This window comes from Egretta garzetta, unplaced genomic scaffold (genome assembly GCF_000687185.1).
Source record: "Egretta garzetta isolate BGI_Z169 unplaced genomic scaffold, ASM68718v1 scaffold1145, whole genome shotgun sequence".
NCBI classification, from domain to species: domain Eukaryota; kingdom Metazoa; phylum Chordata; class Aves; order Pelecaniformes; family Ardeidae; genus Egretta; species Egretta garzetta.
The window spans coordinates 199,166-222,929 of record NW_009259712.1 but is presented as its reverse complement, the minus strand read 5'-3'; the positions used below and the strand labels follow the sequence as shown (position 1 = coordinate 222,929).

At 37.2% G+C, this 23,764-nt stretch overlaps 1 protein-coding gene across 1 annotated transcript in view; it reads right to left on the bottom strand.

Annotated features, from left to right (window-relative positions):
* Positions 1-706: 706 nt before the first annotated feature.
* Positions 707-23,764, bottom strand: part of TMA16 (translation machinery associated 16 homolog) — a 23,328-nt gene continuing 270 nt past the window's right edge. The window contains 7 exon segments of the mRNA XM_035894472.1: positions 707-2,938; positions 2,940-3,068; positions 4,743-4,785; positions 11,595-11,743; positions 12,795-12,879; positions 13,677-13,714; positions 22,574-22,686. Of these exon segments, the coding sequence (XP_035750365.1) occupies positions 2,872-2,938; positions 2,940-3,068; positions 4,743-4,785; positions 11,595-11,743; positions 12,795-12,879; positions 13,677-13,714; positions 22,574-22,686 (624 nt within the window). The 3' untranslated portion in view covers positions 707-2,871.

Sequence of the window (23,764 nt, the reverse complement as noted above, 5' to 3'; positions counted from 1 at the left end):
CCTTAGTTATAAATTAACAGAATTTCAAGGTATTCCCTAAAGCAAATTTGTAAGAACAGAGAACATCCCATAAATGTTTCCCATTCCCACTGTTAACAGCAGTTGCTTTCTAGATTTTAATTTTAAAGAAACAGAGTAGCAATTCAGAACTCCTGAGAGCATTCATCCTTCTTTTCCACCATAGGGAACAAACTAATCAACATACAAAACCCTAATAGCTGGCTTTAAAGCACAGGCATGATTGGATTATGAAGCTGATAGATGAGATTCCATCATCTTGTGGAGACAGTAACACACGTAAAGAAAAAAAAAAACTTTTTCTTCCCCTACTCCAGGCTTCTCAGCACAAAATCTCTGAGCAGAAATACAAATAAATAGCTTTGGGGTTCTGTTTCCCCATTGCCACATTGGCATTCTGCAACAGAACTCATCTGGTAAATTGGTCTTGCACGTTATCAACTTAAGCCCAGATTACTTTTCAATTTGAATATGAGTATTTGACAGCTACAAATTTTTTTTCTGATAAATCATTGTAAGAAGTCCACATACAGAACCTGTTCTTTCTTCCTAACCGACTGACTTATGCAGCAAGTCAACAAGACAGTTTAAAAGCCATCTAAACAAGCAGTGAATATACAAGATTCAAGGGAGAAAATCCACAAACTCAACAAAATCCAAATTGTAAACATGTTTTTGAAGTGTGAACAACAGTTGTTAAAAAAGAAATCACTTCAAATATTTGACAATATTCACATCAACCACACAAGTAATAATTACTTTTTAATAATGACTTAATAGTGAATTGTTTCAAGGAATATAGAACATCTCATTCTCCATAACTTTGTGGGACAATCTTTTTTAAAGCATTCACCAGGACGTCAGCCTAACATACTGTCATTACTGTAACATGCCAATTCTTCTAGTTACCTTACTGCTCATTTTCCTTCTATATTTTACCCAACGTGATGGGAAAGTGACTTTTTCTGCAACATTTCTACTTAGAGATTCAAAGCACATCAGACATAGTAAACAAGCAAAAATTTAAAGTGAAATCTTCTGAAAGGCAAAATCTGTCAAACCACTGAACAAACACACACATGGCTTTAGTTCAGACCAATCGCCCTGGCTCCACCACAGTGTAACACCTCAGGTCTTATAAATCAAAACAAGCTGAATTCCAGAATACAGCTCAATTAACAAATTTTAAAAAATATCAAGGGCCTGCCCTGCACTTCAGCACAGTTATTTCTAAAACACAAACACAAAGCAGTGATGTGACAGCATATAGAGATGTGGCTGGTGTCAGAGGATAAGACCTCTAGCCAGGTTTAAGACTTGCAGTCTGTCTGAAGATCACTCACACATGCTTCAGGTCTGTTAAATTCATTCAGATTTCTTCTTTAGATTCATTTAAGGAGGACAATGGGTAATTCTGTATTACTTAAATAGACTGGTTTCCTAAAACGTGGAAGGATAGCACAGGCCTATTTTGTAAAGAGGGAAAAACTCACTATAGATGTTAACAGAGTAACACTCGTCAGTAACACTTACTGCACAGCGAAGATAATACAGGCCCAGATATCTGTAGGAGAAACCTGGGAAACCCACATAACTATTTACCATGACAAAGCCTTGCTTAACACACAGAACTGTATTGGGTATCAAGTACTAGAAGGATCATCCACCAGGAAAAATTATTTCCACATAATCAACAGGCATCTGAACAGTGACTGCTACAACATGTAGAGACAGCACACCTGAACTGTGACTTCCGTGCCCAGACAATCTAATCCACACTAACACAGAAGTCCCACTTAATGCCTGCTGTGAAATTGTCCCTAGCTTTGCCCTTAACCTTTTTTCCTTTTTTTTAATTTTAATTTTAAGGTATTAAAAGTGAGAATCTGCTAAGAACCTTCCTGCAGGGCATCTAAAGAGTTGCTTCATAAAGCAAGCCTGCTATTTAAAAGTCCTAAGCAACTTAATTTTAAAATGCACAGCTTTCTCAACAGAGGGGTCAGCAAAAAAAAAAAAAAAAAATGGACAAAAGATGTATTTAAAAACAGCTCGTAGGGACTTTAAATGGCTTCTGATCTGAATTCTTCAATACAGAGTTATGAGGAAGTGTAATTCTCTCAAATTCCTGTCATAAAACACAAAATACTCAATATCTTATTGAAGTCTTTCCAGCTCTCTATGTTCCTGACAGAGATTCTCAGACAAGAGAAGGTACAAGAGAAGAGTTCTTCAAGATTAACTGATGCTCCATGTATCTCATCTGCATACACACTTCCACCAAATGGGAGAGCATTTCTTACACCAAGGGCGAGTGTTCTGTGCCACACAGCACGGGATTTTGTGAGATGAGGCCTATCACAGCTCTCCACAAAACTGTGTACACCTAGAGATATCCCAGCCACCACCACAAGACATGGCTAAAAGTTGCCACTAGCTGGGCCCACTGTTTACCAGGGTACCTGCTATTTATATACTAAATGACATACCTTCTTGCCATTACCAGGAAAAGGTAAGATTTCCCACCACAAAGTACTTTTAACAGGTGTCTGAATCCTGACTGCTCTATGACCAGGGAAGAGGTACTCAACTTCTCAGGATTTCAAGATATAAACTACAATTGCTTTGTCAACTCAGGAGTCTGCATCCTAAAGAGAAGGTACAGCATGAGAAGTAAGGACACAGTTAAGATTTTAGGTATTTATTTATATTCAAAATTTTTTATCCAGTAATATACAGCTTTACCTAATAATACACTGTTTACTCTTTACCGTAGGTACACAGTGAGCTCATAAAAAATGCAACTAGCAAAGTCTTTGCAAATATAGTTAGAATTTATTATCTTTCCAGTGATAACTAATATAGGTTTCTTACAATTCCCTTCAGCTGTTTCAGCTCTTGAATCAGCTGGTGCTCATTAGGCCACCTCTTCTGCTTTATTCAATTCTTTAGCTTCCACATCTGCCACCTCAGGCTGACTGCAAGCAGCATCCCTAGCAGACAGCTTTTTCATTTTGATATTTGGCAGTTTCTTCAGATCACCATCCCATTCTCTTAAAGAAATAAAAAAAAACAATTACCAATAGAAATAGCAAGAAGGAATGGCAGAGTTAACTCACCTTGCCTCAGAAGATGTTCAAGTCAAGTGAGGCTGCTTTTCTAAATTCCCACTGCAGTATGAATAAGCACCAATGTTTCCACCTGATCTTGTACTCTACAGCAACTATAATTTCTCTGTGAAGAATTAAGTACTTTTGGATTTGACATTCCGAAAACAAAAAATATATAATTCACTTTATCCCCACAGACTAATTGTATCCTCAGCTACTACTTTAGGCCACACGCTTTTAGGTTTGACATACTAAACTCCCAGTCTTGTAAGCAATGGAAAAGCATTTTGGAAGAGTTTCTTCATCTGGATACTCAATCTGCAGAGCTAATGTGCATGTACATGAAGTCCTTCATTATGGTTTATGGTAACTGTTAATATCTTGTATGACTGACTGCAAGGGGACACAAAATGTTAGTAAACATTCATTCACATGATAAGTATATTATTTCAAAAGGCTCCACGAAGGAGGAAGGGTTCATTTAAATATCACAAGTCAAATCCAGTACTCAATTTAATGGAATGCTTATTTGATTACAGTAAGTGCACTTCATGGATAATTTCTGTCAAGGGCAAAGACAGTATTTGCCAATTATAAGACAGATGTGCTTTTGCTCTACCAGGGTAATAAAACAACACTTTGATCAGATGTCCAGATGTACAAGAAGCAAACTGTGTATTTATAAACACAGCAGCCGGAGGCCTTTCTGGTTTTGGGGCTTTCTGGCTTTATTCCAACATCCTGTAAGTATGACTTCTGGCTACATAGCACCTCTAGGAGTTAGTGATGTATCATTCCTGGCAACATAGGCACTCATAACTCTCTTTTTTCCTTTACAGTGTCTCATTTGATAGAGCTGTCAGCAAGAGTGTTCATTCAATCCATTACCAAGGCATATTGGCTTGCTGCTTCAGACGAGCTAGCAGCAAGTTTCACAGCTCCCAGATCTTTTAACTGGATGCAAGTCATCAATTCGCTTAAGATTTTCAACTAGTATTACATACCAACAGTGCTGCAGGCTGTATTACACCTAGAGTTGGATGTTAGAAAAACATGACTAAAACTTAGTGCTGTTTTAGATACTTCATGATCAGTTCTGACTATAAGTAACTTATAACTAACTATACAACTAAATATAACTAACTTATAAGTCACTACGTTGTAAGACTGCAATTACCATATGAAATCTCATTTCAGATAAGAGAACAGTGTAATTCCATTTATCAATAAATCTATGTCTTGATCCTTAAACACTTAACAGTAAATGCTAATACTTTTTGTGTAAATCAGTGAATAGCCAAGGTGAGAATTTTAGGTAAAGAGAAAATATTCTCTAAGAGTATCGAAAAAAAGACACATAAGTTACAGAAATGGAATGCTAACTGTTGAAGCTTTCTAACCCTTCCAACATTTTAATGATTAGCTGTCACCTGCATTTAGCTTGTAACAGCTAAGAAATGCTGAAATAGCAACACCATACCTAGTCTACTTTTTCATATGACAAATTCTTTGACAGTTTTGCATAAATTCTTTTTTTAAGAAAAGACATACAACCTGTCAAATTCAGAAACACTATTTTGCATAAACGGGCTAGTAGTGAAAATAAGAAAAACTTACCTGAAAAATTTAAGATGTTTTCTATTCATAATGTCTGGGATTTCTAATTGGAATGAAATTAAATTCTATTAGATGTGTTACATTATTCAAGTGAGTATCATTTCAAAGAAAGAAATGTGAGCTAAAGGGCTGAATATATTATTTCAGAGATTAAAAGACAAAGAAATGAGAATGAAGATTCATATTAGAAACTTTCTAGAACAATATATAAATAGGAAGACCTCTCATTGCTAAAGAAAGTGAACTTTTACCTACGAACTGTTCCAGAATTCAAATGTACCAGTTACCGGAAACCCAATCCTGACAAATAATAAAAAAAGGGTGCTTCATTTTCTCTAAACTGACAGATGCAAGAAATAGCAAAATTTTAAGCACTTCAAGTTTCCTTTTAGAAAAAGCCCAGTGAAGAAACTAGGAAAGTAATTAATTTATTAATTGTTTTAAAAGCGTAACTAAATCCTCAACCAAGATCAAGGTCTCATCATTCTAGTTTTTAACAGACGTTCACTCATCCATGTAATAAAAAGACAATTCTGCTCTGCAGAACCTACTATAAATATTGCACAACAGATAAAAGGTAAAAAGTTTCAAAGCTGACTTAAATATACAAGCCTCACTCTAAATTAATGAGCAGTAAATGGTCCATAAGTATTTTGAAATGTTTTTGGAAAAAAATTTCAAAGCACTTAAGTCACCACTGCAAGCAGGACAGATCAGCAGTGGAGTTCAGTAAGTACCTCCAGTAAGTAAGAAAATGTAACAAACAGTTGAATATGCTTGGTAAAATTTACCATGCAGTACAAGAATATATATACATATGTGTGTGTGTTTTTAAAATATAAACACTGGGAAGAGTATAGTAAGATGTCAGGTGTTTAACCAGAACACATTCTAGGATTTTGGAATATAATACTACTTCCTTCCACCTGCAGTGAGACAGCCTGAGAGCAAAGAATGGCTATTTGATAACAATTAATCTCACTCCAGTGCAGTTATAGCTTCCCCTGTTAACTACCGGTTCTATAAACCACTCAATACTGAGAAAGTAGCATTCCATGGTGGCTGAATGCCTGTTAAATACTGCAGTAAATGCAACACAGTATTTATGTAGACTGTTGGCACCTGTCTCCTCTCATGAGCTGATGCTGCTCTCAGCTGACCAGAAACATCAATAGTTTTAATGACTGAAAGTTTTCAGCCTTCCCCACTAACAGAAATAAGTGATATAGACTTTATTATGTTTGGTAGTAAAAAGGAAGGCAAACATTTTGTACAGAGACCTATGGGACAGACCCTTTTTTTTTTTTTCTTCCTCCTGGAGTAGCTGAAACGTTCCTACTAGATGTGTATTTTATAAACTCATGCAGAATTTTACCTAGGATGCCTAAGCTGCTTTGCCTTGATTCAGTGTCATTCTTTTCCTGATCAGTCCTAAGCATTGCCAGTGACCTGTATTTAACATCTTCACTAATTTGTAGAGATTTATGTCTTAGAAGCCTTGAAATTTTTGCACACTATGAAGTACCATATTGCTGTCTACAAAGTGTACAGACTTCACAGCAACCAGTCACTCAACAGAGACAACTGCTTGCAACCTCTGTAATGTTAAATCCACTTTACTATTTTAGCTCTTAAAAACATGACATTTCAGGAATTTCTTATACTCCCCTTGAGCAAACCCTGAACATACAGTTCTGCCTTTGTTCATTTATCAATTTTCCCCAAGTCTTAGACTAATAAACCAGATGATGCTATCAGTGCAGGAATATAGATGATTTCGGTACTACAGAATGTAGTCACCATCTTTGTGGCCAGACAGTCTTTATTATTCAGAAATTATTTCTTCCCTTCACATTGGGTTACAAAGTTACCAACTGAAGAACAACAATATGCACAACAGTTTGTGATACCAGTTACACCAATTTCTGCAGCCTGCTTCTTGGCAAACAGATACACTGATGCTGCTCACAGAGATCAAAGCAATGCAAAGAAACATACACTGAATCTTTTTTTTGTCTGGTGATTCCTGGGTTCTGATGAACACCAATGCCACAATAGGTCCATCCCTCACAACTAAGTATTGAAGCAAAGCCATGGGTCCCTCTTGCTTTCTTTGTAATCACTTGAATTGCACTCTCGTCAGCACAGTGCCAAATGCTGAATTGTCCTAGCCTCCAGTAGAGAGCAAGTTCTTCCCTTCTCTCAGACATTGTACAAGGAGCAATACCTACTCAGTTTTCTCCTAGGATGGAGCTTAGTGATGTAAGCAGTGAGTGTGGCATAAGTTTCACTATGCTAATTTGGGCCAGTTGCCCCAGAAATGTACTGAGATTTCTGTTTGTTCCTTCTGTCAAAGCACTAATAGTTTTATCTATCCTGTCACCCAGGGCTATCCCCAGCATCACAAGAAAGCAGGCGTTCTGAAGTGGTGAGATTCTGTGATGAACCAAGATTTGGAACTGAATTCATCTTTAGTGCTTTGGCAGTGGCAAAATTTTTAAGTCCTGCTTACACATGTATTTGCAGTATGTTACACAATACAAACCCCAGTGTTGCCAGATTAGGAACAGAACTAGAAACTCTAGTCCTGTTCTATTTTGGGTGTAGAAACAGATTAATTATATACTGCATAGCAACTGATCTTTTAAACTACGGTGGAAAGCTGCAGTAGCACTGTATTTTCAGATTAATACTACTTGTCTTACTCAGAAGTATCTCCTTGGCATACATGAGTGTCATGTTTTGCTGCTACTCGTGAACTACTTAGTTTGCTTTAAAAATGTTAAGGCACAGGAAAGTGTTTTCTGAACTAAAGATGCAAAAAATGGAAGACAGAACCATAGTTCAGGTGTCACAGGGGTCAGTGAAAAGAAACAAAACAAGATGCTCTCTGGCATTTCTAAGATGAAGTATTCATTAACCTATATGTTATAATAAAACAGCAGTGAAAAATTTAAGTAAGCATTCTTTTCATGTTTCTGACCCTTTCAGATAATTTTTTATTTTATTATCTTTCTTCTGAGGAAGAACAAACAGCATGTTAGTTCTCAAACTTTGTCATAAAGATGTTAGTGCTTAACACCAGTTCATGACAAGGAAGAAGACAAAGTAACTGAGCTCAATTTCTAACACAGAACTTGCGTAAAACACTGCAAAGTCAGCACCTTTCCCACTGTTCGGATGGAGAAGCACTGGACCAGACTACTTCAAAGTTTTGATGGGCATCAGAAGTAGAAAGCTTCTGTCAGCTGTAGGTCTAACTGATCCTGCCCTGGGCACAGGCTTGGACTGGAGCGCTTCTAAAGCATAACTAGAGAAAAAGGGGATAGAGGAGCCAATCCCGCTATCAGAGTGTCCTTCTAGAGCTGTGTCCCATGGCACTACTTTTTAACCAAGTGTTCTATGACAGTCCGCTAAGATATTGTAATTCCTTCCAGAAGTATGCTGTTAATAAAAACATCATCATTCTTCATAGCAGTAACCATTCTCTCTCCCAAAGCAAAGATCTGCACAAGAGATTTACCTAAATCTGTAAGGACTGAAATGTCACTGCTCTGACAGTGCTCTGCACAGAATATAGGCTGCATATGTATCACATCCATTAGAACTGTCATACAGAGAAACACCCAAGTCTGGTCAAAGGATGATATTGCAGCCTGAAGTTCAAAAAGGAAAAGGATGTTAGAAACTCTAGATGCCCATTAGATAAAGAACCATTCAGCTGCATTAATAATGATCATTACACAAAACAGCAGCTAACAAACAGTACAGTGGTGACACTAGCAGGTACATGCAAATAACACAACTTTCACCTGAACTGAATCAATTTCCTTACATCCTGAAGTTTCAAGAATTAACTAATAAAACTGGTGTGTTTGTCTTTAAAGGCTGTTTATCCCCAAGATTAACATTATGCTCCTAAGAGAACATGCAAAGGAATTAGAAGCAAATTATCAAAAACGTATGTTCAGATGAAATAATTATAATGCTTTTCAACTGAAAGCATGCTAACTCTGAGTTACAAAGGCATATCCTGTAAATATCTAGGATTCCCTTTCAATAGCTTTGCTATAAACATGTAATGCAAGATAAAAAAACCCAAGTGTCAACATCAGGACATTTAAAGTAGATATGGTTGAGGAGTAAGGAGGAGACAAGTAGCTGCTAATAAAACTCAACAACCTCACAGATACACTGAATGTTCCCAGTATAGGCACTATTTTTTAAAAAAAGACTGAAATTTGCTATGCTGTGTATATCTACCACTTTTGTAAACAGCCAGTAAAGAATTAATTTTTCATTTACATGTATCTGATATGTATATGATATATAAATATATATATACACACATACATAGCATCAATTTTTAGGAGACTTTCCTAAATGTAAACAATTCATACCACATAGTCTCTTCATAGCAAATGCACATGCATACAAGAAATAACTTCAGGAATAGGGGGAAAAAACCCAACAATACTAAGTCAGTTATAAAAGTTCCCTTCACTACAGCTTCCAGGGCTAATAATAAGATAGAACACAAAAGCAGTTTCCAGCTGATTTCCATTTATCCCCAATCTCTAATTACAGTATTTAGCAGCAACTTTTTTCACTGAATGAATACTGTCCTAGACAGAGAGCAAAAACTGCAGCAGCTGTGATAACAAACAATGAATGAGAGTGTATTTAATATGTGAAGTTGTACCATGCTCTCTGAATGCTTTACTTACTAATAGTATAACCTCAAATTTTGCTTACAATATTTCTGGATTCTTCTTTATTTTTATGTTGTGCTTGTGCATTTGACATCTTTCTATCTAGTCCTATTGCTTTTTTTCTATCAGTTTTCCATAAGGCAGTAAAGAAAAAAGGAAGAACTAAAATTTAAAAGCAAAACCAAAAAGGAGATTTTCTACAACTGAGCTATTTGATGGCATTCATAGTATCTATCTTCCCATGACTTTCACCCCCCCTTTTAAGAAATCAAATATTACACATGAAGTCACACAACTATTCCTGAATTCCTCTGCCACTGCAGGATGTGGAAGTACTAAGTAACACTGGCAAAATTTTTAAAGCCAGTAATTTTCTTTATTGGTTAAATATAAATTAGGGGAAAAGGGAATATGACACACAATGCAAACACTGCTGTGCTTTGTATCCTAATCACAGAACAATGTAAATTTTCATGTCTTCCATGACATATTTTCACTGTTAGGACTGACTGTCTGTGCATGATATTCTAGCATTAAAGCCAAGTTCATCACTCAACTCCAACTTGCTTATTTGTTAAAGAAAAATACATAAATTTCACTACTATTTTGTACTTGACTCTCCTCAAAACAACTCTTTGCTTTTTGCACTTTCATTATCCCTTTGTCTTTCTCCCTTATTTCACCAGATTACTGCTGCTTCCCTTCAGCCTTGTTCCAGCTATCAAATTTTCAGCCTTTTATTTTTCTCACGTGTAGCTTGCATCCATGTGCTACCACCAAAACAAAAAAATACTTTCAAAAAGAGTCTAAGTATTTGTTCTTAAAGAACAGAATGCACCTTAAGAGGATTTCAGCTCCAATGTTTATGTTGTGGTTTTCACACACAATGCTCCTCGGAAGATTTCATTAGATCATCTGCTGGCATACACAGCTACCCCAAAGGAAGATAAATGGTAATAAAAAAAGTCAAGAAGATAATCTGGCATTATGATTTTATTGAAAATTGTGATAAGGGCCAAAGTAAGTTTAAAAACTCAAAGTGTTCTTATCTACATAATTTTTAGTTTTAAATTTTCAGAGTTTTTGTGGGGTTTTGATTATTAAGAGGTTAAGTGTTAGGGCTTCACACACACAGAGCACTTTCACTCCCTCCACCACCATCTCTAGTAAGTCAAAAAAAGGAGCACAACTCCTCCACCTGAGAAGAACAAGAGGAAAAACGTGTTTTTCTACTTGTGGGTTATCATTTACACCTGTAGAGTATATGTGTCATTGCAGCCCAGGATTTCTTCTTGGACTACCTAAATTTTAATAGGAAAACTCCAGAAATATTCAAATTTTGAAAATACATCTGTATTACAATTTCTGCTGCAATCATTCTCCCACATGAAACACATCTCAACCTTAGTGGAATGAATGGTCCCTTTCTGAAGGTGTTTTAGGCCCACAAGTTCAGAGGCTTTGGTTCTCTTCAGGTTCATGAAACCTACGAAACTTGCTCAAGTTCCTCATGCCACTGGTCCACCTTAGTGGAAAGGGGCAAGTCAGACCACAGGTTTATCCCTAACAGTAAGTTAATATCTTATCAAAAGAATGTTAGAGGAAGCTGTGTACAACGACTTCGTTGGCACAAGTCCAGATAACAAAGCCCACCTAAAAAGAGTGATTAATTTATAAAGCGATGTTGGTTATTTCCCGCATGAGCAAGCAAGTCTTCAGGATAAGGCATGTTAAAACATGCACACCCACTGAAATGCTTTTTTAAGATAAAAAATATGTTGTATATAATGAAGGTCCAAGCAGGCTGCTGAACAGAATTTGTATGAGACAGGTGCATTAAATCTCACCTTAGCTTCAAAAATATGTTATATATGCCTGCACTAAAGAGGCAGTACTACCAAAGATGCACAAAGGCAAAGTAGCAAAGCACCATCTTTTTTTTTTTTTTTTTTTTTTTTTTTTTTTCTTTTCTTCACCCTGCCCCTCCTTCCAAACTCCTCAGCAAGGCACAAATACCTAGCAGTTAGTTAATTCCTTTAAAGAGAAAAATAAAAATAACGCCTAGAAATTTCACTTAGATCCTAGCCTTGTAAGCAAGAGAAGATGTGACCGCAGGATTAATTCTTATGTTTTTACATACCTATTCCATGGCCTTCATAGAGCTGTCTTTCACGTTCTATGGTCTGCTTGATGACAGCTTCCCGTGAACCATGCTGTCTTCCTTGTCTACCTTTAATACTGTTTTGTAATTCAATCTGCTCCAGTTCAGCATTGAATCGACACATATAACTGAAAGAAATAAGGTGTATTTATGCTAGATGCAATCATGCAAAACTTTTGCAAAACAGAATTACTTTGACAATCCAAGAAGTTATTTTAGTAATTGTATTTATTTTCTAAATTAGTCAGAGATGTTTCGTAGATTTGAACTATTACTTTAATCTTCAAAGTGGAAGCTCCATTTAGAACTTCCTTTGAATCACCTGCAGCTTAGAGAAGGACTATTTCTTTTTAATTTGCTTTTTTTTTTTTAAAACTATGTTTGCATAAAAAAAAACAAAACAAAGAAACCAAACACATTATTATAATTTACCTGCTCTGGAAGCCCAGTGTTAAATTTAAGTATTCCTAACTTAATTGCTGAATTTCACCACCTCAATAATAATTTTTAAAGTAAAGTTCACCTCTCAAACACCTAACTCAAATCCAAAAAGTAAGCTTTTATTGCCTTCGTGGTATCACTAGTGTGGATTAGCAGTTCATGAACAGTGTAGGAACTATGTCAGAGGTTCTGAAAGGAAATGGATATAGTACACCTGTGTAAGAATACATATATATTACTTCGCTAGGAGGTGAAGAATAATGACAAGCTAGAGGTACGTACATCCAGAAGCACCAAAATAACCAAGTTCCTTCTCAGCAGATTCAATTTTGATATTTCCTGCCCTAAAAATTGACCCACCTGAGTACTGTTTAATCTCAGCAAAGAAAATTAAAGAATAAAAGAGTAAGTAGAATGAAATCTGCACATTTAAGTGTCACTGACTGGCAAATTTGTGCAATTACTACTGTCCAAATCATTTACAGTCCACCACATACTATAAAAGCAGAGATATACTGAAACAGTAAAAAAACCAACACGACTTCAGTAATTCTAGTGTGAATATCTATATTTTTCAATACATAATTAACCTCAGTTGCAACCAAATCAACTATTTGATATTATTAATAGTAATGTATAAAAAGTCCTTCTGAGTCATCATCACTTTACAGAACTTATTTAAGATTATTTTAAAAGACAAATCAAGGTTTTTAATCCTGTTTTTAACAGCAGTCTTACTTTTCAATTAGTTCACCAGCTTCCTTCTTTGTGTACTCAATTTTATTGGGGTCAAGATGACTTTGAAACCATTGCAATTTTTCTCCTACAAGAACAAACAACATTAAAGATTACATCATCATTGTACAGATCAAAGTTCATCAGTTTTTGAAATAACCCCCCATATTTCAAGATTTTGAATGGCATCATAGACTCACTGATATTGTGAGTACTAGGTGTGAAAGTAGCTGTAATAGCAACATTCTCACATAATTTCACATGTATTTTATGTCTTCCTTATGGCAAAAAGATGCTACACTTTGCTTTACAGGAAATTAGTGTTTAAAATATCACTGGATCAATTGCTCAAGACGGAAACTTAGGAAGGTCCCAATGGGAAAAAAAAACCCAACATAATGGCTGAACAAGAGTTCCGATCATCACAATTTTAAAACACATTAAATTGAAAAGGAGCAGTGTCAATCATATGAGAGAGAAAAATATTCAAGGTTGTGACTCAAAATTTTGAATTTACTTGCTAGCACTATGTGGTCTGTTGACCTATATATATGTCATCCTCTTTTACAAGCGATTGGAAAAAAAGCATGGAAACAAGTACAATAAATACACATGCAGATGTACAAAACAGACATTTGGTCTATATTGCCCTGTTGTCATATACTGACTAAAGATTAGGCTATGCTCAGCCCCAAGTTCAACTCTGTATATAGTACCTGAGTGAACATGTCAGGTATTTTAGCATTTCAACAAAGTCTATTTTGAGACTACGGAGTCAGATCATAGAGAAAGAAACTTTAATTGGATTATCTATAAAGTTGGTAAAACTAAAAATCTATGCTAAAAAGTTGAGTACTGTATTCGCTATTAGAAGTTTCTACTCACCGATGATACTCAAACGCAAAGCTTTGTCAGTCTTCAACCTAGGAGAGAAAAACCAGATACGTTAGTCAGGAATGAGTACCACACAAATAATTACCGCCATTTTCTTTCTCAAAAAAAAAAAAACCTATTTTGGAGTCACAATGGAAGTCAAGGTAAAATTTCAAATACAAATATTTGCCAAATTCAGAACAGTGTAAAACTGCTTCATCTAAAAAGTCTACTTTTTGATAAAACTACTACCTGAAATTTGTCCAGTTTACCTATTAAGTTAAACAGTTTCTCGGAATAAATTAAATTGAAAAACCAGAATGAAAATAGGACACTTTCCTTAGAGCACAGCAAAAGGAATTTCATGGAAGACCTGCACTGTAATTTCATTATTTCTATATTGTGCTTGTATGTTTAATGAGCTTGGAGATCGAGAACAAAAGATATCACCGTACTGCACACTTGCAAATCCAGCATACAGTCTGAAAAATACCATTCTAGTATCTAGTGAACTTGTAATAATTAAAGTTTTTTATTAGCAATCAGTAAAAGTTAACATGTTAAGAAACAAAAATTAACAACTTCATAAAAAAGCTTATTAAAAAAAATCCGTCCCAAAGTATTTTTCACTACACCTCAATCTCTGGCAGGATACCTGAAGTCTTCTGTACCCTATGGGATGTGCGTACACAATTCAGTTTGGGATTAATTCCCATCCTATTGAGCAGTTCTCAGAGAATACAAATTTTCTAACAGGTAATACAGTGCCTCATGCATTTTCGTCCTGAAGCTGTCAGATTCAGTCTGCAACAATGAATGTTGCTGAATGTCACTTTATTTCCAGAAAGGAAAATAATACATCCTTGGGATAAGTATGAAATTTGTCACTGGAAAAAAATATCTTCGCCGTGCATGTTCAGTGTATATATCCAAGGACCTCTGATAAAATTGACTTTTTTTCTATTATTTAATAAGAAAATTGATAAAGAAAATCATAGAGGATATCACTGACAAAGAACAAATAATGCCAAAATTCAACAGAGTTCAAAGCTAATGTGCTCCTTTATTAAATTACTTGTATCCATAGAATTTAATGAGCATTTTAGAGTTAGCTGAAGTAACTCGGAGCACAGAAGTCTGTCACCTGTCACAAAAATTCGGATCAAAAGAGAAAGCCCTACTTTCCAGAGACAAACATACCTGTTGTGTCTCTTGGCCACAAACCTACATTATTAAAGATTAGCTTTTTCAAGAAGTATTTCAGCCTCTGAAGACCGTCTAAAAGCCACATAAAAGCAAATGCACAGCACGTGTGAGCTGCTAAGAATGCCACTAAAGCATTCAAGAAAAGCCTTTTTACTTTTATATATACCCCAGCATCTGGGATAAGCATTTTTAATGCAGAAGTCTACAGAGGTCAAGCATGGGGTTTGAGTTTTATCATACCCACCAAAAAAAAAAAAACCAAACCCAAGCTGGTTGGTTAATTACAGGATTTTAGTGTTTAAACAAAAAAATGACTCTCATTCCTGTGGGTTAAACGACAGATCTGGATGAGACTATGTAAAATAGAAAGGAAAAATGAGCTAGATTAGAAGTCAGCTTTAAAACTCGGCTGTAAATGTCTTCAGTAAAAATTGTGGCAGGTAGCCTACAGAGAGCTTACAGCAGGGAGTTTTGAAGGGCAATAGCAACCCAGAAAAGGACACATATTCCACACACAGTGGAACTCCACACCTGCAGTCCCTGCTGTGAACCTTGCATGGCAGCAAAGCCAGAGGAGCACATCTGCAAAGCATTGCCATGGAGAAAATTATGGTGCCATCTAGAAAAGCCGCCTGCTTAGAATCATAAATTAGATCATGTATCTCTGCTTTAGAACACTATAAAACCACCATTTGCATGTATAAGGGTCACTGGATCATTTATTTATTTAGGCAATGAAGTATATAACCAGGATTTTCTTCTGGAAGAAAAACTTTCAGTCTCTAGGTGTATGCAACATATTTCAGGAGAAATAACGAATGACAAGATCAGATGTTGTCTTATTGTAGTTTTCATAAAACCTCACCTCAATGACTGCTAGAAGACAGCAGAGAGGCTACTCAAATAAGGCAAGTCAAAGGAAATTCCCCTCATCTCCTTCCACACGAGTAACATCTTTTGCTCAATGGAAAGAGAGGATGAGGACAGGGATACAAACTTGCTGCAGGGTGTTGCTTCTTAATGATTTTCTCTCCCACCTTCCTTCCAAAAATCATCTACTTAGGCACTGATTATTGATAGGGATGATTAGTGGGTTTTTTGATGCTTTCTAGGTACTTAAAAGATTAAAGCCTTCATGCTCCATCAGCACCTCTTTATCTCGGATACCGTGTTCAACTGTTCCACTCCATATACTAACAATGAATAAATATTTGCCAAATCAGTTTACCAATTCAGTATTGTTCCATATAATCTCCACACATACAAATACCATCTATGGCTCTGAGAACTAAGGCTCTTTCACAAAGAAAAAAAAAATCATGGTTGACAGGACCTATTTCCTTGTTTCAGGTTGCTAAATACCTTCCATATTTTGTCCTATACACGGCTGGTTTTGTTAGCTTACGCACCAATTGGTGGCTTTGTTAAACATTTTAGGATACTTCCGTAAGAAAATCCCCCTATAAGAATTAAAAATTCTGGGGTTTTGCAGTTCATTTTTTTATTTCTGTAAGCAAAATAAATAATTTTAAGAGCCAACATTTTTTCAGTTCCACATAAAGAATCGGCAGGAGCGCATCTCAAAGCATCACTGCTGCAAACAGCACAACTAGAAGCACAGTGGCTCAAAGGAGATTAAGAAGGTAGACAACAGGAACGCTAAGGAGAAACAAACAAAGAGCTGCACAAGGAGATATTTTGAGGCTCCTAGGGGGTCGCTTCACGCCAGATCAAGAAATACTGTAAAAACTTCCTAGCTCTCATATCTCAGAGCATGACAGTATTAGACTACTGTATTTGTAATGAAAATGCAGAAGTTCCTAAAAAATTTACAATATATGCACAACAGGAGGGGATTATTTTGACTCAGGAGGGAAAAAAATGGAAAAAAAAAAACCCAGTGCTGGATGAGCTTTAGCTACCAAAGCCAAATAGAGATTTCAGCAGTTGCAAACAAAACATGATTGGTGTTGGTACATCACTACTAAGAGAAGTTCCAGGAATATCCCATTATCGTCTGGTTTCCCAAAGAGTAGAAAAAGCAGTGTTCTACTGGTGCCAGTGAACCAGCTATGGCTGTCTTATAAAAGCATCTTTGTAATTATTTAACAGAGCAAACAAGTCGCCTACAGGAATAAGGCTTCACATGCAGATAAGAAAGAATAAATCGTAGTAAAACACTGGAATTTGTTGCCGCTCGTTAGACCTTGAGAACTGAGAAGAGGGATGCAGGCAAGAAAAAGGTGCGATTCAAGTGAACAAGATGACTTAAAATTGTAGTCAATTTTCTAAAATCAACTGGTCTGTCTCCTCTTGTTATGGTTAAGATTGGTCCTTTGTAGTGCAGCCACAGTTTCTGGACATTAAGCTTATTATTTCATATTTCATAGAGAATGCTTGCAATGAAGACTATCTGGACAACAGAGGCTGTAAAAGATTCCTGCAACTTAGAGCAGAATTTCTCCCTTCTTTTTCCCAGTGCCGCATTAAGTATTGGAATTCTTTATGGGTAGTGTCTTCCCTTTTTTATCTTGTTTGGGCAAAAGATACTTGAATATGCATCTCATAACTAAACGCAATTTCCTTTCCTGTTTAGCATAAACAGGAAAGTTCACAGTAGTTATTTCTCTTCCTCCATCATATAGAAAAGTTGAACAGTAAATAGAAGCCTGAACTGTCTCTAGTCGTGAATCCTGTCTCCAGCCAAGTACCAAAGGAAAAAAAAACAAACCCAAAACCAAAAGAAACAAACCACACAAAACCAAAGCAAACATTTACTGATGCTTCTACAAAAAGACTTTCTCACTTTCCAGTAACATTCTATTTAAGGGCTTCCTACACCCAACGTAATACCTTTGTAGTGAATAGTAATCAATAGATAAAATGTATGTACGTTCAAAAAGTATTATTGCACAAATTCGGCCAACCACAATTACAGCATCTTCTGGCAAGTAAATCCACAGATTAACTAAAATAATGCAGAGGAACATATGAACTTCCCAGATTCATTGGACTGTCCCTGATCCCGTTTTTCCATGCTGCAGAAGTGCACTAGCCTGTACAGAGAAATTACCCCTTTTACTCGTACTGTTGAGATCATATTAAGAATACTGCCTCCAGTTTTGGACCCTCCCCACATTTAAGACTACTTATTTCTATACGATAAGCAGCATGGTCAAAAAAGTACCAGATTTGTAGATGGGATTAAGAAAATACTGTAGAGATTATGAGGCCACTTCTCCTCATTACCACCAAAGGATGTATTAACCTCCCAACCAGAGAACCAGGCTGTCACTAAATAAAGTAATTTAGAAAATTGTTTCTGCAAATATTTCAACTTCAGTAAGTACTCTTCCAGTGAAAAAATCTTCAGTAAACTTACTGCAGTTAAGTCACAGATTTAGAAGGAACAATGCCAGAGCGTTTATTCAGTATCATCAGCTGCCACTAAAAGAAGACATCCAATAGACCTGCAAAAGCAATGAGGAAGAACAAAACTGTTGTGGGCTACTTCTTTTTCCTGAGCGTAGGAGTGGAAAGCTCTCCTCTGTCCACAGCATCAGAAATTTATCTTGTCTTTTTTACAGCTCTGCAAAATGAACCCAGCCCCACCATTATGTTAAAAAAAAAGAAAGCTAAGTAATTACACTAAAGAGACTGGTTAGTGGCCAAACTGGCTTTTTTTAAACACATGCTTAACTCCCAATATTTAAAAAAAAAAACCAAACACCACCTTAAGATTTAACAAGCTAATCATTAAGATAATAAAGATCCAAAAGAAACTGGAACCCTTAGCAAGATTTTTAAAGGCACTAGGGAAGAAAAGAAATCAGTGGTATTCATGTCTTTCGAGTTAAATTGCTCTTCAAGCCAAGACAGTACAGAAAATAGAATAAAGACAGTTGGAGGATGTTTTTAATGCAAATTATTTTTAGAACACCACAACAAGAGAGATCTGCAAAGTGCAGATCTGTGAACAATGCTAGCTAATTGTTTAGGACCAAGAACAGCAAGATGTAGAAATCTTATTTATGGGTGGATCATTTTGCTATCACAATAAGCTTTGAATGATCCAGACTGACACTCTACTTTTGGTGGGACAGTTTCCCTATGCAAAATGAAGGGTTACATCTTTTAACATCAGCCTAGAGGCCTCACACATGAGGCAGTAGCTGGCACAGTGTAGTGTTTTGTATTTAGGATGAGAAGAATGTTGATAACTCACTCATGGTTTAGTTACTGCTGAGCAGTGCTTACAGCAGTCAAGGCCTTCTCAGCTTCCCCTGCTCTGCCAAGTGCACAAGAAGCTGGGAAGCAGCAGAGCCAGGACAGCTGACCCCAACTGGCCAAAGTGGTGTTCCATACCATATGGCGTCATGCTCAGTATATAAAATGGGGGGGTGGGCAGTGACCACTGCTCAGGGATGGGCTGGGCATTGGTCAGTGGGTGGTGAGCAGTTGCATTGTGACTCACTTGTTTTCTATTTCAGCCTACAAATTCCACTTTTTTTTCCCCCAATTCTCTCCCCCATCCCACTGCGGAGGGAGGGAGAGTGCGAAAGGCCATGTGGTGGTCAGCTGCCTGCCACGTTAAACCACAACATCTCTATGGAGCATCTCTGCTCTTGAGGGGCCTAAAAAGGATAACTATCAACATCCTAAAGAGAGCCTAAGGGAAAGGATAGCTATCTACATCCTCTAATCTTAAACTGAGTTTCTCTCTTTTAAGCACTTGTGCTCTGTGAAGGCTTCACTGATCCCCACAAGAATTCAGAATAAACCATCTTCTCTTTCATCAGGCTGCTTGAAGCTCACCTTACATTAGCTTGCTTGGCTGCCAATATTTAATCTTTTTTCATAAAATGGCACTTTTCCTTCAGGTAACCTGTGACACGTACCAAAAGGTGGTCTGCTAGTTTCACTTGGAAGGATTCTGCTGCCACGACTAGCCCCTTTTACTACATTTCAGAGGAAAGGAACAGGAAGGCTAACCACACTGCTGTAAAGATCACTGTCTCTTGAACAGGTAAAGAACTCATTTATAAGTAAGTTTGTTTCTTTTATGTAAATTCCTTTTTTAAAAGCAAATAACTTTACAAAGAAAGGCTGAAATAACATGGTAGATTTACATGTGCTAGCAAAAGCATTTGAACTGAACTTAAATACTGCAAAAAAGTTTTCATAGATTAACCTGTCATTGTGCACAGGGGAAGCTACTGGAGCCCAAATGAAGGGCAAGGAGCATTTAGCTGTCTTTAACAGCCAGTGGTAATGGGTGCTAGGAGATAGAAGGAAGACACTGTAGCAATTATTCCACATGTACTGCTAGTCAAGATAAGGTGTTACTTGCAAGACATTAGGAAGTAAATTCCCTAAACATAAACTCATGATTCATCCTTGCGCAACCTGGTTCTGCAGCACTTAACTCCTGTTCAATCCAACAAATCCATTTTAGTATTGCAATTATTGATGCAGTTTAAAAAAAAACAATCAAAAATGAACATGGTTGTACTAGAGCTGTATTCCACAATGTATTAACTGGAGCATCTTCTGAAAAACTACAACCATAGGGGCTAGCGCAGATAAAAGACTGGTATTGTCATGTGCTGAGCTGTGAGGCTTAATCTATGCTGGCAAGCACAGACAGAAATCTACATAGCGAAGACTAGAATGAATGCTCAGACAAGCAAGTCTTGAAATTAATATATTCAGTGACAACTGCTGAAAGAAAGGAAACTTCAAATAAATTAAATAATTTAATTCTTTGTCTGTCATTGGGGGACATAGAACTTTTTTCTTAAACTGAACTTAAGGGTTAAGATCATCTAGATCATCATATGAGAAAAAGACAAGGTAGGTTACAATTGCTTATTACGAGTTCATCTGTCCAGAGAACTAGTTAGAAAGTCAGCAATTATTTCCAGTTTACAGAACCCTGTGTGCTCTAAACAGCCTTTGGCTCCTAAAACAACTTTGATTCCATATTTTGCTCTGTAGACTTCATTTGGCAATGTTAGCAGTGGACTAAACGCCCACACCACAAAGGCAGCTCCAGTAGCCCAAGACACCCTGACACTGCTTTGAATATCCTTAAAGCAGTAAACTTTCCAGCTGTTCAGCAGAAAAAGCACCTGTGTTAGAATTAAGCAGCATTACTTAAATACTATGACTTGCCAAATCTAGCTACCTCAGTAACAAAGCCTAGTCAGTACAAAGCCAGCCTCTTTTCATTCCTTTTCATGGAAAGGATGACCCAATTGCTGAAATATTAATGCACTAAGCAGGGAAATGAATGATGCATTTGGTACTCTCTTACCTGCAGCAAAATAAGATTACCTTATTACAGAGCAAGTTAAATGAAGAACGCTATTCCAACGGGAATTCTCTGCTTTAACTTCTTGCTGTTGCAAGACGAACCAGAAGTAGCACTCTAACAAGAACAGTCAGCGCAGGTGTCTGTATCAGTGTAATTCTACCTACAGAGACAATCACTAAAAGGTTTGATTGGGTGTGCCATGTCATACTGAATAATCAGTACATCACTCCTTCATTTGTGCATGCTTTTCTTTATGGCAAAGTCACAGACGTAAGCACTAAGACTCAAGTATGATTCAGTTATCTTTTGTGATTAAGCTCACTGAGTGGCAGTTATGAGGCAAGATGAGAGTTAAGAGACAAAGTACTCAATTTAGCATTAGAAAAATAATCTACAATAAAAACTTGTTTACAATCAGTAGTCAGAGAGCACAGACAAAACACAAAGCAGCAGGGAAAACTTCTTGCACAGTAGGAAACTGCCCAATCCTCAGCCCATGCTACTTGTAAATTCTTGCGGCAGCTCTGCATGAGGCTACATGACACAGCTATGCTGGTAAAGGGCCCCTTTCTAGTTAGAGCAACCTTACAAATTTTCTGTGAATAAAGTTGTACATCCATCCCCAACCACAAAATTGCAGAGTCTCTGAGGAACATGTCAACTGTACCAGGAGTTCCCAATTTAACACCTTCAGACATATGAAAATTTGGGTTCAGCTCACTTGGTCCATCCATATACTAGTATATTTGACAGAAAATGCTTTAAGTTTGTTTTAGTAACTTTCTGAAGAAATAAACATATCAACCAGCAAGCTGAGACAGAATGGAAACTAAAGGCCAGTCTTCTCCAGCTACCTTTTCCCTCTGTGGAAGAGGAAAGTGAAACTTAAAAGCAGAAAACCAAACTTCCTATAGAATAGCAGGAAATCACCAAAGAAGAGTTACCTATTCGGTTTTATTCAAGTCTCTCTTCTGCAGGAAGGTATCTGGGTTTTCTTTTCTATGAACTCAAAATTTCAGCACAAGAAGCCAGACCCTAAGCAGGATTCTTGGAGTGAAGTCAAACTAAGTGACTAGGCTTCATGTGAAATCACCAACATCATGCCATTCAGATTATAAAGAGGAAAACTCTGCAATAAGAAGAAACCTAACTTGTAAGGACAATACCAAAAATCAAGCAGCAGAACTATATGCTTTGTATAAGCCAATTTCATGAATGTAAACCTGTCAATTCATGCTGCCCAGCAATATTAAGTTATACAGCTCTTTCTTTTACTTTAAGGTTATATCAGCCTAACAGTCCCCTTCAACCACCACCCTCCTCCCCACCAAACTAAATGATGATGCTATCCTTTAGTCTGTACACAGATTTTGCACAGTCAACTTACTTTTCTTTCTTTTCCTGTTTGTGTGCTTCCCTCGCAAGCTGCGCGGCTTTTCTGCTGTAAGGATGGATAACTTTTTTTTCTTGCTTCCCTCCTTGGGTTTTCCGTAACTTTGGCTGAAAAGAAATCAAAGATACTCTACGCTACTGAAGTTAAGTAAAACATTAAAAGTAAGATAGGAGCTCACACCATGGTGAAGACTTAAAGGGTCATGCACCAATATCTCAGAAAGCCCTTAACTTAAAGTAGCAGCTTATCAGTTCTACCAGTTAGATCTTGCCCTCCTCAGTAACAAACAAAATTACTTCAACATGGTACATGTTGTAGCAAAACTACTGGAACACAGAAAATGCTGTAAGAAACCTTACATAGCAACTACTCGCAAAATGCCTATTTTGTAGAACCCAGCAGCCAGGAAACTAAGGTTACCTCTCTGCACCTATGCAGTATGTGTCCCCACTCAAGCTTCTAGATGATTGTTGCACCTGGGTTTCTCACAAAGGCCATATGTCATTTGTACAACATAACAAAATGGATTTTCTTGTCCCTCCACGCAGATCATGGGAACACTTCACATCAGGGAGCAGCCAGAGGCTTTCCTTCTCTAGCCCTTCATGCAGCAGAGAGGGAATACTACTCACCAATTTAAAAAATCCTGTAACGCTAGTTAAAGATATGTTTGTTACTTTTTGGTGAAAAAGTGTTTGAACAAAACCGATAGGCTTTATCAAACAATACGCAATTTAAATTCTCTGAAGCCTTTAACTGTGCAGGCAAAAGAAACACCTGGAAGCAAGATGGCTAAACATGCAAATGCGATGCAGGAAAAAGCAATCAACAGAGGATTTCTACGTCATATTATCTGTGTTAGCACCAGCGCTTAGGACTGCAAAAAAAAAAGGTAAGATAAAGTCAAACTATCCTGAACACCTAGAGAAATCTGAAGAGGCAGCCTGCGCTAGTTTCACACTTGAACCCTGCTCCTCGCTTCCTCTTCCCGCCAATCCGGGGGTGCTCGCTGGTGGGCCCCGGCATAAAACCAGCCCCGCTGCCGGCCGCCCTGCCGGGAAGGCCTAAAACGACGCATTACTCTCCGGGAGCCCTGGGGTAGAGAAGAAAGCCCTGAGCCCCAGGGTCTGTGGGGCTTTTGGTAGGGTAGTGTGTCCCGCTGAGGCACGGGTAGAGCTTTTGGCT